Raw genomic sequence first — 18,263 nt, forward strand, 5'->3', positions numbered from 1 at the left:
TACGTGTGTTAGTCAGTCAGCCATTCGCTTAGTCGTGTCTGACTCTTTGTAACCCCAAGAATTGTAGCCCATCAGATTACTCTGCCCATGGAATTCTCCTGGCACAAATACTGGAGTGGGCAGCCATTCCCTTCTCCAGGCCTAAAGGGTATATTGTAAGTAAAAAGGTGAATTACAAAATCTGCCATTCAGCAGAGAAAGACAGTGACATATGTGAAAAAAAATTTACTCCTTTAGAAATTCGTAACTTTTAAGTCACATAGTCCCACCACTTGGGATTCTAATGCACTGGACTTCTGGGGTTCAGAAATTCTCAAGCCAAGAAACTGGTAAAATACCGGCATCTGGTTAGGGGTGCCTAGAAAGCTTCTCATAACAGATTCAAAGCTACCTGGAGGATACATGCTCAAACTTGGCCTCATATAATTCTCACACATAAAAATTCACTAAAAGATGAGTTCAGAATCCAATAATATAACTAAATGAGGAAACATTCCATTTATGAGCAAAAGCCAGAAATCCAAACAAACAACACAATCAGACCTCAAAAAATTATCAGTTCCACTTCATAAAATAAGTATGTTTAAAATTATTAGATGTTAAAAAATCTAAAGCATAAGAAAAAGCTGAAAAAAATAAAGTCCTAAAATGGAAAAAACTAGTTGTTGAAATAAAAGATATGAAGGAATAAAATCAGATCCACATCTGTACACTTTGTTAAACTACAGAGCACTAAAGGTAAGAGATTTTAAAAACCTATGAAATAAAAAGAGATTTTCTACCCAAGAAATGATAATTAGAATGACAGCTGAATTACTAAGCCAATGTAGCTGTTAGAAGAAAATGGAATTGTATTTTTCAAAGTGATGAAACAAAGTAATGGTCAATATTATATTCCCTACTCACCTAAATTATAAAATAGAAATGGGGATTAAATAAAGATATTTTCATACAAAGAGTGAGTAAACTACCACATATAGACTCTTTTAGTTAAACAGGAGTACTAAGGGATATACTTCAAATCAAGAAACATAATCCAGAGGAAGAAATGTGACACTAGAAGCACCTGTGAACAAAGATATTAATCAACTTTAGCATGCATCTAAACGGTGACTAACTGGATAAAATAACGATGAAGAAAAGGAGAAATAGGGCAATAAAGAGTAACATGAAGATGAGCAGGAGCAATAAGCGATAGGAGATGGTGGAGGAGGAGGAAGGAATAACTACTCAAACGATGAAAAATAATATGGAACTAAAACACCAGAAGACAACCAGTTACTAAGGGAGTGATCAGGATTAAAATGTTCCGAGCTTCTTGGTTTTCTATTTTTTCATTTATTTTTTAATTATTATTTTTTTAATTGTGGTAAAATACCCATGACAAAATTTACCACCATAACCATTTCCAAGTGTATAGTTCGGTGGCATTAAGTACATTTACACTGCTGTGCAACCGTCACCACTGTCCATTTCTAAAACTCTTTTCATCTTACAAAACTGAAAATCTATTAAATAATAACTCCCCCATCCCCTTCTCCTCCCAGACCATAACAACCACCACTATAGCTGCTAAGAATTTGACTACTCTAGGTAGTTTATACAAGTGAAATTGCACAATAACGTGTTCGTTTGTGTCTGGTGTATATCACTTGGCATGTTTTTTAAAAGGTCTATCCATGTTGTAGGATGGATCAGGATGTTCTTTTAAAGCTGAATAACGTTCCAATGTATGGATATACCACATTTTTTTCTCCATTCATCCAATAGTGGACACCAGAGTTGCTTACATCCCTTGACTTCTGTGAATAATGGTGCTGTGAACACGGGTGAACCAATATTTCTTTGAGACTCTGCTTTACCTTCTGTGGAATATGTACACAAATGTGGAACTGCTAGATCATATGGTAATTTTGTTTTCAGCTTTTTGAAGAACTGTTATACTATTTTCCACAGTGGCTACAGCATTTTACAACTCCATCAGCAGTGCACAAAGGTTCCAATTTTCCCACAACTTTACTAAAACTTGTTATTATTGTTTTTTTTTATAGTGGCCATCCTAATGGTATGAAGCAGTATCTCATTGTGGTTTTGATGTGCATTTCCGTACTGACTAGTGATGCAGAGTCATTCGTCTATTTTCTTAGGAGAAACATCACTTCAAATCCTTTGCGTATTTTGAAATGGGTTGTTAGTCTGCTATTGAGTTGCAGGAATTCTTTATACATTCTGGATAATAACCTCTTGTCAGACATACAATTTGCAACTACTTTCTCCCACTGTACAGGCTGCCGTTTCACTATAACAACTGTATCTTTTGATGCACAGAAGTTTTTAATGATGATGTAGTCTACTCATCTATTTTTGTTGTTGCATATTGTCTTCTGTCATATCCAAGAAATCACTGCCAAATCCAATGTCATAAAACTTCTCCCTCTGCCCCTTAAATGTAAGTTTTAACTCTTACATTTAGGATTTTGATCCATTTCAAGCTAATTTTTGTATATAAGATAAACTAAGTTTTTTTCTTCGATTAGGAATATGGGGAAAATTAGATTTAACATAAATGATAAATGCTTATTTTTAAGATAAACATTAAAATATTTGAAATAGAATGTATAAGTTCCAAAAAGGAAAAAAAAAAAAGAAATAAAAACAAATTTGACCCAGGCAACAAAAAGCAGGAAAGGGGGTGGGAAGCATGATGTAAACAAACAAGCAAAACCTATAGGAAATAGTCCAAGATACTAGAAAGAAATACAAACAAACAATGAAATTCACAAATGATTAAGTTCACCTATCAAAAACCACCATTATCACATTAGATGACAAAACCACAATGAAATTTTTCTTGAAAAATCAGCAATAATCTGTTTAATGCACCTAGACATAGAACCTAAGAAACGTTTTTTAAGAAAAAGGATGGAAAAATATGCCAGGCATATGCTAAACAAACAAAAGCTAAGGGAGCTGTATTAATTATCAGTCAAACTAGATTCTAAGGCCAAGATGATTATTATGATTTTTAATCATTTATTAACATAAATAGAAAATACCATGGAAGAGCAATCCTAAATAATATGTAACTAACAACACAACTACAAAACAGTTGTGAAAATTACAAGGGAAAATTAAGAAATTCAACATCATAGTAAAGATTTTTAAATAATAAATAGATGAGAAAGAAATAGAGGTAGTAAGAATATTAAAATTTTGAACAAAGTTTACAACTTTTATCTTATTACAGATATCTGCAACCAAAAGTTAGAAAAAGATTCATAATTTCAAACAAATATGTAATAGTTAAAAGAACTGGCCCATGAGAAATCAAAACATAATCTTGACAAATGCTAAAAAACTGCTAACAAATAGATCCACTCTTCGGTAAAAGAAAACTTTCTATAAACACCAGATAAGTAAATATTGTACTATGAATACTAAAAGGCACACATCTAAATAATTAATGGTCCACAGAAGAATTCTAACTAAAGCTGGAAAATATTTAGTAAAATGCTCTATGTCAAAACTTATGAAGAAAAAGTTAAGCATAAATAAATAATATTAGGAATGAAGAAAGGGGTGAAATATGCATGTAATTGAGATTTTAAAACTAGAAAGAGTGCAATCTGAACAATTTTATACAAACAAAATTGAAAATGCAGAGAAAAGAGATAATTTTCATAGAAAAAAATATAACTTACCAAAACTGACTCAGGAAGAAATAGAAAACCAAAGAGACCTATAACCATTAAAAAGTTTGAATCAATAGTATAAAATCTACCTGGAAAACAAACAAAATAAGAAGAAAACAAAACCTCACTGAAGCAAAGGTGATTTAAAGTGAGTTCCACCAATTACATAAGAAACAGATAACCCCAGTATTATAAGAACTGTTCTAGATCCAAAATGGGTAAGGGTGGGGGACATGGCTCCCCTGTTCATTTTATAAGGCTAAAACAACCTAAATACAAAACAAGGCAGACAAGAAAAATTTGAGAAGGAAAATTATACTGCAAACTCAGATATAATCAATGTCAGATATGAATCTCAGGTAACAATTCAATATAAAATTTTAGCATGGTCAATCTAGAAATTTGATCAAAGACAGCAAGCAATACAGCTTGATGATAAAGTTACATTTACATTCAAAGAATGTATGCTTCAACACTGGACAATCTATGTCACTCATCATATAACAGGAAAAACACTCTGATACCCACTCAATAGTGCAGAAAAATGATTTCAATGTACAACATTAACAACCATAACATGGCAATCAGAAACAGAAATTTCCTTAATCTGATGAAGAATACATACCAAAAGCTTCCAGCAAATATACTACTTAATTTAAAACTACAGGGAAAACACCAATAAAGCTATGAACAACGCAGAGAAGCTCCCAATTCCTAAACATTAATCCTGTGCTGAAGATCACTAACTGCATGATAGGAAAAAAAATAAAGCAAAGTAAAAATGTAAGGACTGGAAAGGACAAAACACAAAGCTGGCCATTATTTGTAGATTATAAGATTGTCTATATAGAAAAATATACATACAGAATCTATAAATTGTTTTGAACTAATAAAAAAAAGTTTAGCAAGCTTGCTTGTTTCAGGATGAATACACATACAAAAGTCAACTGTGGTCATAAAGAATAGCAACAAACTATTAAAATGCAAAACTTTAAGTTATCCATTTATAATAGCCCCCAAACAAAAAACTCCACAAGGTATCTAGGAGCAAATCTAACAAATAAAGGTAATGAATTTAACTTTACATAATTTACCTTTACCTGAACATAATTATAAAACTTTACACAAATAAGAGAAACCTACAACAATGAAGACAGAAACCATATTCACAGATGGGAAGATGGCAAGTTATAGACAAAGTTTTCCCAAAATTAGTCTCTAAATTCAGTGAACGTCTACAAGCTTGCATATGTGAAGGGGTGTTTATATGTGTCTGTATGTATATAAACCAATAATATAATCCTAACAGTCCTATGGAAAAACAAATGGCCAAGAACATCCAAAACAATTTCATAGAAAGAAAAAGAATTACAGCAAGACATCCCCACACAAAAACTGACTTCTTATAAATGTATAGTGATTTAAACTGTTTAATTTTGACTTCAATGTGAGAAACAAAAAGCAAGCTGAAAGTTAATATAGAAACTCACAAACTTTGGGAAAGGTTAAAATTGAAGCAACTATCCAGGTAATAATGATCCATACAAAATTATATAATTACAATATTTCAGAACACCAGAAATAAACGTAACACCCTAAAGGCTTCCAAATAAGGGGGGAAGATTATAACAGGAGCTTTGATAATTAGGATGGCATCAGATGCCTCAACAGTAAATTAAAAGACAATGTAGTGTCTTCTAAATTCTAAGAGAAGAGTAAGTTCAAATCTATAATATTATGTCCAGTCTAGACAATTTATTCATCAAGTATAAGAATAGAAATGAAGGCATTTTTCAGACATGCAAGATTATGAAATATTTACTTCCAATGGAACCTTTCTGAGGTTCAGTTCAGTTCAGTCTCAGTCATGTCCGACTCTTTGCGACCCCATGAATCGCAGCACGCCAGGCCTCCCTGTCCATCACCAACTCCCGGAGTTCACTCAAACTCACGTCCATGGAGCCAGTGATGCCATCCAGCCATCTTACCCTCTGTTGTCCCCTTCTCCTGCCCCCAATCTCTCCCAGCATCAGAGCCTTTTCCAATGAGTCAACTCTTCGCATGAGATGGCCAAAGTACTGGAGTTTCAGCTTCAGCATCATTCCTTCCAAAGAAATCCCAGGGCTGATCTCCTTCAGAATGGACTGGTTGGATCTCCTTGCAGTCCAAGGGACTCTCAGGAGTCTTCTCCATCACCACAGTTCAAAAGCATCAATTCTTCAGCGCTCAGGTTTCTTTATAATCCAACTCTCACATCCATACATGACCACAGGAAAAACTATAGCCTTGACTAGATGGACCTTTGTTGGCAAAGTAATGTCTCTGCTTTTCACTATGCTATCTAGGTTGGTCATAACTTTTCTTCCAAGGAGTAAGCGTCTTTTAATTTCATGGCTGCAGTCACCATCTGCCATGATTTTGGAGCCCAGAAAAATAAAGTCTGACACTGTTTCCACTGTTTCTCCATCTATTTCACATGAGGTGATGGGACCAGATGCCATGATCTTCATTTTCTGAATGTTGAACTTTAAGCCGACTTTTTCACTCTCCTCTTTCACTTTCACCAAGAGGCTTTTTAGTTCCTCTTCACTTTCTGCCATGAGTGGTGTCATCTGCATATCTGAGGTTATTGATATTTCTCCCAGTAATCTTGATTCCAGCTTGTGCTTCTTCCAGCCCAGCATTTCTCATGATGTACTCTACATATACGTTAAATAAGCAGGGTGACAATATACAGCCTTGACGTACTCCTTTTCCTATTTGGAATCCGTCTGTAGTTCCATGTCCAGTTCTAACTGTTGCTTCCTGACGTGCATATAGGTTTCTCAAGAGGCAGGTCAGGTGGTCTGATATTCCCATCTCTTTCAGAATTTTCCACAGTTTATTGTGATTCACACAGTCAAAGGCTTTGGCATAGTCAATAAAGCAGAAATAGATGTTTTTCTGGAGCTCTCTTGCTTAACTACCACTAAATTGAGAAGAAAGACACAGATGGATCCTGGAAACAGAGGATCCAATGCTAGAAAGCAACATATTAAATTCCATGATGATGAGGAAAGGTAATTTTAGGATGACAGTTGTATAGTAGGCCTATTGGAGAGTGGGCCTACAGACTAGAATCAGAGTATGCAAACCTCCACACAAGAGAGTCACTAAGTTATTCATTGTGTCTGAGAAAGAAAGGAATTGCTCAATTTCCTAAATGTAGTGGAGAGTTTGGGGATAAACTAGTGAGAAGGCTGAGTGCCAAAGAGTTGATGCTTTCAAACTGTGGGGCTGGAGAAGATTCTTGAGATTCCCTTAGACAGCAAGGATATCAAAAACCTGTCAATCCTAAAGGAAACAACCCTGAATATTCATTGAAAGGACTGATGCTGCAGCTCCAATACTTTGGCCACATGATGTGAAGAGCCGACTCACTGGAAAAGACCGTGATACTGGGAAAGATTGAGGGCAAAAAGAGAAGGGGCTAATAGAGGATGAGATGGTTAGTAGCATCACCAACTCAATGGACATGAGCTTGAGTAAACTCAGGGAGATAGTAAAGGACAGGGAAGCCTGGCACTCTGCAGTCCATAGGGTCGCAAAGAGTTGGACACAGCAACAAAAGTGAGATTTATACAGAAAACTAAGCAAAGCAAATGAGTCACTTACTCCAAGGAAAACAAAGAGCTGTTCAAGAAGAGAAATGTAATTAAAACAAATAGCATGGCACAGTCATAAATAATACTTGTAAAAGTATATTTGGCTTAAAGCTCAACATTCAGAAAACTAAGATCATGGCATCTGGTCCCATCACTTCATGGGAAATAGATGGGGAAACAGTGGAAACAGTGTCAGATTTTATTGTTTTGGGCTCCAAAATCACTGCAGATGGTGACTGCAGCCATGAAATTAAAAGTCACTTACTCCTTGGAAGAACAGTTATGACCAACCTAGATAGCATAGTGAAAAGCAGAGACATTACTTTGCTGATTAAGGTCCATCCAGTCAAGGCTATGGTTTTTCCAGTGGTCATGTATGGATGTGAGAGTTGGACTGTGAAGAAGGCTGAGCGCTGAAGAACTGATGCTTTTGAACTGTGGTGTTGGAGAAGACGCTTGAGAGTCCCTTGGACTTCAAGGAGATCCAACCAGTCCATTCTGAAGGAGATCAGCCCTGGGATTTCTTTGGAAGGAATGATGCTGAAGCTGAAACTCCAGTACTTTGGCCACCTCATGTGAAGAGTTGACTCATTAGAAAAGACTCTGATGCTGGGAGGGACTGGGGGCAGGAGGAGAAGGGGACGACAGAGGATGAGATGGCTGGATGGCATCACTGACTCGATGGACATGAGTCTGAGTGAACTCCGGGAGTTGGTGATGGACAGGGAGGCCTGGCGTGCTGCGATTCATGGGGTCGCAAAGAGTTGGACACGACTGAGTGACTGAACTGAACTGAAGTATTTTTTAAACATTGAACAGGATTTAATGAAAGACTATGTGATAATTACAACATGGGGAAGATAGGATGTGTAAGGATTGGTTGAGATAGGTGTAAGAGATCTGAATCCTCACCTTTCATGGTGGGAAATTAGTAGATAATATCTGCAACTAAATAACAAGAGACAGTAGTATGAATACGATAATAAAAAATAAATAAACGAAACAACAGAAGACAGAGCTGAAGGATTTGTATGTGTCTGTCTGTAGAAAAAGAGACTTGGAGGTGAGAAGGACCTAGGACAAAGGAATGCTGTTTTTGTGGTAAGTCTTCCTAAAATACGTAAACATCACTTGATAAAAATAAAATAAACAAGTAAAAAAGAAGATTCCTTCATTATAACTTTCTAAATGGAGGACCAACATGCTATTATGTCAAGAAAAACTATTTGGAGATGATTAATAAAAAATGAATGACTAGAAAGAATTTCTGACTCTACAGAATTTCAGGAATAAATCAGATCAAGGGAAACACAGACAGACAGAAATAGCACTCAGTGCATTCTGGAATGCACAGGAATTTGGAGAGCTGAACATCAGACTCCAGAGGAGTCCCAGCTTTGAATCTAAGACGCTTATAACATGCAGGACTGGGCAAACACTACCTCTTCCCCTGGAATTCTGTTTCAGTGTATCTCTCTCCTCTGCAGAATTACAGACCACTTCTTTATGGTGCCACAGCCTCCCTGACTTTAATCTGTGTTTTCTCAATTCAGCAAGACCACCATGCTATTTCTCTCCCTCTTACGTCATACCCGGCACTATCCACTTTCCACTTTATACTTCCCACACGTGCAGTTACCTTAGAGCAGAGTAATTACATACACCGGTTTTACAGAGTTTGTGTGATATTGCCATATCTTTTACTTCCACCCATGTCATAAAACCCACACTACATTTATTTTTGTTTTTAATAATCAGATGTCTCTTATGCAAACTTAAAAAGAAAGATTAGTATAGTCTTTTTTCTTTATTCTTACCCTATAAATCTTATTTATCGTATCTGATATTCTTTATTATACAGATCTAAGCATCCAAATGAAATTGGCTTCTTTGTAGTGGACATCCTTTAGCATCCAGGCCTCTTCCATTTATCTGAAAAGGTCTTCATTTTGAAGAGTATTTTTATTCTATATAGAATTCTTGGTTTGGAGACTTTTTTTTCTTCTTTCAGGACTTTAAAGATATCATGCTGTGATTTCTCATGAAAGGTCAATGGTTATTCTTACAATTTTCCCACAGTATGTATGGCTTTCTCCTTCTAGCTGCTTCCCATTTTTATTTTTTAATCTTTAATTTTCAGTAGTTTAATTGTGATGTGGCCAGGCATGGTTCTTTTCATAACCTTGAAATATACCAGGATTCTTAAATCTGTTTTTCATCATACGTAATAGCTTGAGCCATCAATTTTACAAATGTTTTCTATTACTATCTCATCTTTTTCTAGGCTTCTAATTGTATGCATCCCTAGGGCTCCTATATCAATTTTGCTTCAATCTTTTTCTCTCTGTTCTTCAGATTGCTTGATCTCTCTTAATCTATCTTCAAATTCACTGGCTTTTTCTTTTTTCATTTCTAATCCACCATTAACTTCTTCCTATGAACTTTTTATTTCTATTAATATAATGATCAAATTCTAAAAAGATTCACTTGATTTATTTTTCTGCTGACATTCCTTGTCTGTGTAATTACCAAGACTAATATCTTCCTTTGAACGTATTTATGATAGTTTCATTAGTCTTTGTCTGGCAAATCCAACTTCTGTGCTACCCAGGTTTCTACTGACTACTTTTATTTTTAAATTCTGTATCACAATCACTTAAGTTACCCACTATTTATTTTTGGTCTAGTGATTTTTTTTATTGAATGCTGGTCACTGTCAATAAGACATTGTAGAGAATATGAATTCTTCTATCTTCCTCTAAAGAATATTAATTCTTCTTTAAGCAGTTAAAAAAAAATACTAACTTGAATACGGGATGGCTTACAGTTTACTCTTTAAGGGCAGATTTATAAAAAACCTAAGATTCATCTCCTGATCCCCAGGTGGGTGAGTATTAAAGAATCTGCCTGCCAATGCAGGAGATGTGGGTTCAACCTCTGGGTCAGAAAGACCCCCTGGAAGAGGAAATGGCACCCCACTCCAGTATTCTTGCCTAGAGAATCCCATGGACAGAGGAGCCTGGTGGCTACAGTCCATGGTGTTACAGAAGAGTCAGACATGACTTAGCGACTGAACAACAGCAACAAAGATTCATCTCAAGCCTCTTCATCTGGAGGACCACTTTCATACTCTGTTGATTTTACCAGGACTTGGATTTAGGCTGTTAGATAGGTTTAGGGTAAGACTTAGATGTAACAAACATCTTAACTAGCTCTCCAGAGCTAATAGTCCAATGTCCCCTAGCACTGTGTCTCCTCCAGCACTACTTGATTTCAAGTAATCTGTTTGATTTTCAAATGGATAGAATTTACTATTTGGTAATTTTCAGATGTTCTTATACAGTTGGCCCTCCATGTCTCCTGGTTACACATTTGCAGATTCAACCCATCAGGGATCAAAAATATTTTTTTAAAAAATTTCCAGAAAGTTCCAAAAGGCAAAATGAATTTGTTACATGCTGGCAATTAAGTAGGTATTATAAGTAATCTAGAAAGAAAAGTGAAGTCGCTCAGTCGTGTCCAACTCTTTGCAACCTGATGGATTGCAGCCTGCCAGGCTCCTCCATCCAGGGGATTTTTCCAGGCAAGAGTACTGGAGTGGGTTGCCAGTTTCTAAGTTATCTGCTTAGGGTAAATTCTCAAAAGTCAAATGACTGGTCCAGAATAATGGGATGTTTTTGTGGCCTTTGGAATGTATTATACCAAATTTCTTTTCAAAAAGTTCCTACCGATTAAAATGATGTATATTTGGACATCTACTATACAACCAGGAAATTAAGATAAATATTACTACTACTACAACAAACGTGGAATAAAATTGAGGCATGTAAACCATTAAGTAATTGAGAGAATATAATGGAGGGGTCTAGGAGACGACAGAGGATGAGATGGTTGGATGGCATCACTGACTTGATGGATGTGAGTTTGAGCAAGCTCCGGGAGTTGGTGATGGACAGGGAAGCCTTGTGTGCTGCAGTCCATGGGGTCTCAAAGAATGGGACATGACTGAGTGACTGAACTGAAGTGAGGGTTAGCAGAAATAAAGCAAATGGTAACATAAAACTTAGAGGATTTTCTGATAAAAAGCATTCACTTGTTATACACTGACCCTCGGGAAAACTAGACAACTAGTAAAGAAAGAGAAAAGAAATGAAAGTGAAGGAGTCACATCTTTTCTTTTTCCCTCTAGGATTTATTTTCTTCAGTCCTCTGGAACTGTGAAAATAAGTTATGCTAAAGAAGAAACAAACAAGAGTCTCAAAAAAGGCATAGTATATCAATCTTAAAATCATTAATATAAGCAGTAGAAAATGGTGCGTGAATTTATAGACAAGCCTTATTATGAGTAAGCATGCCTAAGTGGAGGGAAGTTAAGCACAGAAAGACAAATGGATAGAAGGATATTTGATAGATAATATAAAGAGAAGGACTCTAAAACAGATAAAGGAAACAAGGAGGAAGGGTGTTACAGTTTAAAATTTATCTTTATTTACCGTTCCATCTTCCATCAGCTTCAGACATGAACCAAAATCCGCTAACCGAATATGTCCATTCATATCCATCAATATATTGTCAGGTTTGATGTCTCTGAAAAAAACAGACACGTTCAATTTTTTGTTGGAAAAAATAAACACAATTAGTTACTTGGTAAGATGGAAAAGACTCTTAAAAATCCCCTGGACAGCAAGAAGATCAAACCAATTAATCCTAAAGGGAATCAACCCTGGATATTCATTTGAAGGACTGATGCTGAAGCTCCAATACTTCGGCCACCTGACACAGGCAAAGAGCTAACACATTGGAAAAGACTGGGAAAGACTGAGGGCAGGAGGAGATGAGGGAGACAGAAGATGAGATGGTTGGATGGCAACACCGACTCAACAGACATGAGTTTGAGCAAACTCCAGGAAAAAACAGAGAAGGACAAGCAAGGAAGCCTGGCGTGCTGCAGTTCACTGGGTCGCAAAGAGTTGGACACAACTTAGCGACTGAACAACAACAGCTTGGTAGGATAACCATTTTTGTCTGAAAATCTCAACTTTTTTCAGAATTACCACTCTAGGAACACATATTTCTTTCATTAATTTATGGGTTCAAATCCTCTCTCTGGTTCGTATTAAAACATTCTTAAACACACGCAGTTTCAGTGCTCCGGAGATAAAAAGTGCTTGGTAATTCTCAAGTTACATTGGTCTTTCCCTGCTTCCTTTAGATACGCAGTTTCCAGTGTGACCATGGTAGGCCTACTTTCTGCACACAAAGAAGGGTCATAATCACTTGATTCTAACCCATGAAATTGAATAGGAAAAAATGTACTTCCTAGACCCTGCACATAAATGTAGATAAACACTCAGTTACTGCAGGTCATGACACAAAAATAACTGTTTCATAAAAGTGACTTGGAAAACAACTGAAACAACTACTTACTAGTGATCTACATTATATAAAGCTATTTACAGATGTTAAGTCAAAGCCTTGTAAGATATCCAAATTTAATTAATAACAAGCTCTATCACTCCAGCTTTGGCATTTGTTTTTACAGTGTTGCAAAACTCTGTGGCAGGTATCCCACTACAAGGGCAGAGCTGAGCAGTTCTAATAGCCTATGGCCTTCCAAGCCTAAAATATTTCCTACCTAGCCCTTTACAGAAAAAATTTTCTGACCCCTGTATTGGCTGATTGCTTAATATAGACAGGCAGATGGACAGGCTAAAAAACTACAAACTGTATGGGAAACGGGCTTCATAATCCTCAATATTTGAACTTACAACCTTGACTGTCAGAAATGTTATATTAAGAAAAGATTTTCTGCTGTTTGGAAACACTAAAAAAGTACACTTTAGTGCTAGAAGGAACCTTAGATATTACCTAAACCATTTTCTGATGCAGGGAAAACTGTACTTTATTCTTTATTTTTAAAAACATTAAAGCTATATAATCATTATGCTGCTACTGCTACTGCTAACTCGCTTCAGTCGTGTCCAACTCTGTGCGACCCCATAGATGATGGCAGCCCACCAGGCTCCCCCATCCCTGGGATTCTCCAGGCAAGAACACTGCCATTTCCTTCTCCAGTGCATGAAAGTAAACAGTGAAAGTGAAGTCGCTCAGTCGTGTCCGACTCCTAGCAACCCCATGGACTGCAGCCTACCAGGCTCCTCTGTCCAAGGGATTTGCCTGGCAAAAGTACTGGAGTGGGTTGCCATTGCCTTCTCCGATATAATCATTATACATAACTGCTACTGGCAGATTTCTCAGATTTTAAAGAAGACAAAAGGAATTATAAAGACAGAATTTATAAACATCAATAATATTTTTCAGTAATCTGGAAAATAATCTAATACTATGTTTCTAAAATTTATCCATGTTGACACATATTTGTTTTAGTTCATTATTTTAAATGCTATATGGAATATTTTCATACATGTAATTTACTTATCAATTCTCCAGATTATAGAATTTAAATTATTCCCAACAATTTTAGGTTGTTTTAGATTTTTATTTTGCTATTACACAAAATTCTAAGATGAATTTTTTTTACAAATACCTCCTTTACTCATACAGCAACATTTCGCCACACTATCTGGAAGTGGAATCGCTATGAAGAGACAAGTATGTTTTTAACTTTACTAGCAGGATTACTATTAAAATTAAGACTTTTTTGTGATGAACAGGGAGGCCTGGTGTGCTGCAGTCCATAGGGTTGCAAAGAGCTGGACAAGACTGAACGACTGAACTGAACTGAATGGTCATCTTAGATTTTTCTTCAATAAAATGCTAATTAAAATCTTGTGCCTTTTTTTATATTGTGTGTATGCTGTTTGTTTTTAGTTTATCTTCAGGAATTTTGTTTCCTCAAATTTACCTACATGTGTTAGAAATCTGTTCTCCCAGCATGTGGGCTTGCTCTCCCATACTGTTTAATGGATCTTTCTTTTTCATAAAAAAGCATTTAATGATAATGTAGCCTTATAATTCATCATTTGTTTTTCCGTCTTTTTTCACTGTTTTCAGCTTTACGGGAACAGAGTTGACAAGCAAAACTGCAATACATTTATAAGTGTACAAATGATAATTAATTCGATATACATAACATTGTGAAAGGATCTTCACCATTTAGTTAACACATTCATCATCTCATCGAATATATTTACTTTTTTTCTGTGTGAACACATATGTTCTACTCTCTTAGCAAAAAGATACTATCAACTATCATCATCATGCTATACATTAGCTCCTTGGATCTTGTACATCCTAAAACTTAAAAGTCTGTACCCTTTTACCAAGTTCTCCCTGTTTCCCATACCCTCAGTCCCTGTCAATCACCATTCTACTCTCAAAATTTGCCTTTTCTGTCCTAAGGTAGCTCCCTTATCTTCTCCTCCCAGGAGTCATCAAGACAGTGTCCTATATTTTCTTTTAAAAGTTTTATTTTTCATTTCAAGTCTTTATTCTCCCTGGAATTAATTTATGTTTTGTGTGAGATAAAGGCCACACTATATTTCTTTTTGTCCCAATACCATTTATTGAATGACATCCTTTTTTTTACCACTGATTCTTAATAGCACCTAGGTCATAAATGAAGTGCATCTATTTCAGGACTTCCCATGTAATTTCAATGAACAGTCTTTGGAACAAAAGGGAGCCTATTAACAGGACAACAGGCATGAATTAGAACTGTCATAGGCAAACAGAGGTAGGGCCACCCTATCTATATGCCTATACTTAGACTAATATCACAGTCTTTATTGTGACAACTCTATATGACCTCTTTATACCAGTAGATCATGTTTTTAAATTGCCATGGCTCTTCCAGATAAATGCTAGAATTAGCTTAGTAAGTTCTATAAAACATATTGAGATTTTGATGGGAATCACAATGACTTCGGGCTTCCGGGGTGGTGCAGTGGTAAAGAATCCACCCGTCAATGCAGGAGACACAGGATCAATCCGGGAGACACAGGTTCAATCCCTGGGTCGGGAAGATCCCCTGGAGAAGGAAATGACAACCCACTCCCATATTCTTGCCTGGAAATTCCCATGGACAGGGGAGCCTAGCAGGCTACAGTCCATGGAGTTGCAAAGAGTCAGACACGACCTAGCAACTGAGCACAGCGCAGTGACTTTACAGAGTAATCTGAAGAGAAATGGTATCTTTGCAATATGACTTTTCCTGTCCATGTATCAATTAACACTAAAGATACATTATATCTTACTTAATGTATATAGACACATTATATATTAATTACAAGTCTTCTTTTATGTCCTTCAATAATACTGAATATTTTTCCACAGAGAGCTTACCCATCTTTTGTTATCAATAATCTTACGTACTTATTGTGAATAGGACTTTCTTCATAGAAGCATTCTCAATTTGCTTCCAATTTTAATGGGAATGTTTTTAATATTTCACCATTAAATATGATCTTTAATTTAGATTTTTAGTAGAACCTCAATATTAAGAGAATTTCCTTCTATTCTCAAACTGCTAAAAGTATCAGGAATGGATATTCAATTCTGTTGTCATTTTTGGTATTTTCTTTTATGCTTTTTCTTCTTTAACCTATTAATACAGTGTATTACACAAACAGATTTTTCTTCTTTTCATGGTCCTTCATTTTTAAAAAAATTTTTAATGGGAGGAAGATTGCTTTACAATGAATGTTGTGTTGGTTTCTGCTGTATGACAACACAAATCAGCCATAATCACAGTTATGTCTCCTCGCTCATGAGCCTCCCTGCGCTCAAATAGGTTTTTTAATGCTGAAACTTCCTTGCATCCTGGGATAAAACCTACATGGTCACATGTTTGTTTTTAATGTGCCATCAGTCACTGAGTCTAAAGTTCTATCATAAAGATACACTAGTAAATCATATGCCACTAAAAGAACATACTGACTACTATAATTTTAGAAGTGATTAAAAACTTTCAGAGATATTAAGTTTGTCTTAGCATTGAAAATACATAATATGCATATTACTGAATTCAACTTTTATTTAAAACCTTACCTTCATATTCATAAGCAACATTGTTTCATATAACATTCTCTTCTTGTCAAGTGTTGTTGTTAAGGTTTTACTATCTCCATAAATTAAGGTAAATGGCTTTTCAAATTTTCTAAAACAGTTTAAACAGGATTCAATTGAAAGTAAAGGACCACTCATCCGTAAAATCATGTGGAGTAAAAGACTGTTAATAGCAGCTATATACATTAAAAGTTCAAAACTGGAAAAAACTCAAATGACAATCAGCAGGTAGGTGGATAAACTGTCAGAAAAATAAACTGTCAGTGGAAGGCTACTCAGCAAGAAGGAAAGATCAAATTGGATGAATCTCAAAAAACTTATGCTGATCAAAGGACATCAGACCAAAAAAAAATATGATGAATGACTCCATTTATAAGAAATTTCTTAATTTGAATATGAGTCATACCATTTATCATTAATTAAAGCTTCTGTAATCTATAATTTTCTTTATCTCCAAGGAAAAGCATTATTTGACTTAAAAAGAACACTTGACTTAAAACATTTATCTTAAAAAGAACAATATTATTTAAAATTCTAAGTCAAAATTAATACTTATGATATACATTTTATGTATAACAATTACTTATATAACTGTTACATATATAATATTTAATAATTATTCTATATCATTCTTCTTTATAAGAATAAAAAAGCATCCCAAAACAATGACCATATTAAAAGGGAAATATTCTATAGGTCATTCTTATTTTAACATTTCACTAGAATATCAGTACCAGAACATGATTATTATACATATTATTCCTATAATAGTAAAATGTGGATATAACAACATTAGTTGACCTTCAAAGCTGCAGTTTTCAACTCTGGATGGACAACAGAATCAACTAGAGAGGCTGCACCTACATACACTTCAGCCCCAGTCCAGAAACCACAGTTGGATTATTGCATAGGGGTTGATTACTGAGAACTAACTACTCATTTAGGACACATGTCTCTCCTTTCATCAACATCGCGTCAGTGTCTCCCATCTGGTTCCTTGTCATCATTTACACAGGTTGAGGATGCAGGCTCTCACATATGAATGCTTTCATTTCCTGGTCTTCCTACTCCTCCTCTTTATATACCAATATAAAAAAATTAGCATACTGTATTAAAACATCACAACTAAAATGGTTATTAAAATTGTATCATAATTTTATCAAATACATATTACGTCAGTAATACAGAAAAGGAAACCGACACTGGTAAAATTATGTCACAAACTGCCTCTTTGTTAGTCATACATTTGAATATTTTATAGGAATATTAATTTGAAGCTTACTTTACAATTGAAAAAAGTTATTCATAACATTCTGTCAATAACTTTTCTCAAACTTATCTTTCCCAACAGTGGCTGCCCAAATTCTAATCTTTTTATTGATGCACATCCTTCAAGAAACCATCTAGATACAATTAATAAGAGGAAACAAGTGAAACTGACAACTCACACCTATAGTGTAACTCAAAGAAAGTCTACCATGAAATTAAAATCATTTCTAATTACAAAAATAAACATTCAGATCCAGCAGACCAAACTCTAATATGCATGTAGAAGCAAGACAAAGGAAAGAGACTATGGGAAAAAGAAGAAAAGAACAGGGAGTCCAGGGATGATACAATGTAGATTAAACTACTACCCACTGTATCATTGAAAGAAAAGTCCTAATAAGCATGATATGCGTGTGCATGCTAAGTTGCTTCAGTCATGTCTGACTCTTCAAGATCCTACAGACGATAGCCTGCCAGGCTCCTCTATCCATGGGGATTCTCCAGGCAAGAATACTGGAGTGGGTTGCCATGCCCTCCTCCAGGGGATCTTCCAGACCCAGGGATCAAAAGCATGTCTCTTGTGTCTCCTGCACTGGCAGGTGGGTTCTTTACCACTAGCAATACCTGGGAA

The 18,263-nt window shown here is 35.6% G+C and overlaps 1 protein-coding gene across 1 annotated transcript in view; it reads right to left on the reverse strand.

The window, feature by feature from the left end:
* The window catches only part of CDC42BPA (CDC42 binding protein kinase alpha), a 296,230-nt gene that overhangs the window by 143,150 nt on the left and 134,817 nt on the right, over positions 1-18,263 (reverse strand). Inside the window, exon 6 of the mRNA XM_052654292.1 lies at positions 11,830-11,923. Coding sequence (XP_052510252.1) covers positions 11,830-11,923 — 94 coding nt within the window. The remainder of the gene's footprint in view (positions 1-11,829; positions 11,924-18,263) is intronic.

The sequence above is a fragment of the Budorcas taxicolor genome, chromosome 16 (assembly GCF_023091745.1).
Source record: "Budorcas taxicolor isolate Tak-1 chromosome 16, Takin1.1, whole genome shotgun sequence".
NCBI lineage: Eukaryota > Metazoa > Chordata > Mammalia > Artiodactyla > Bovidae > Budorcas > Budorcas taxicolor.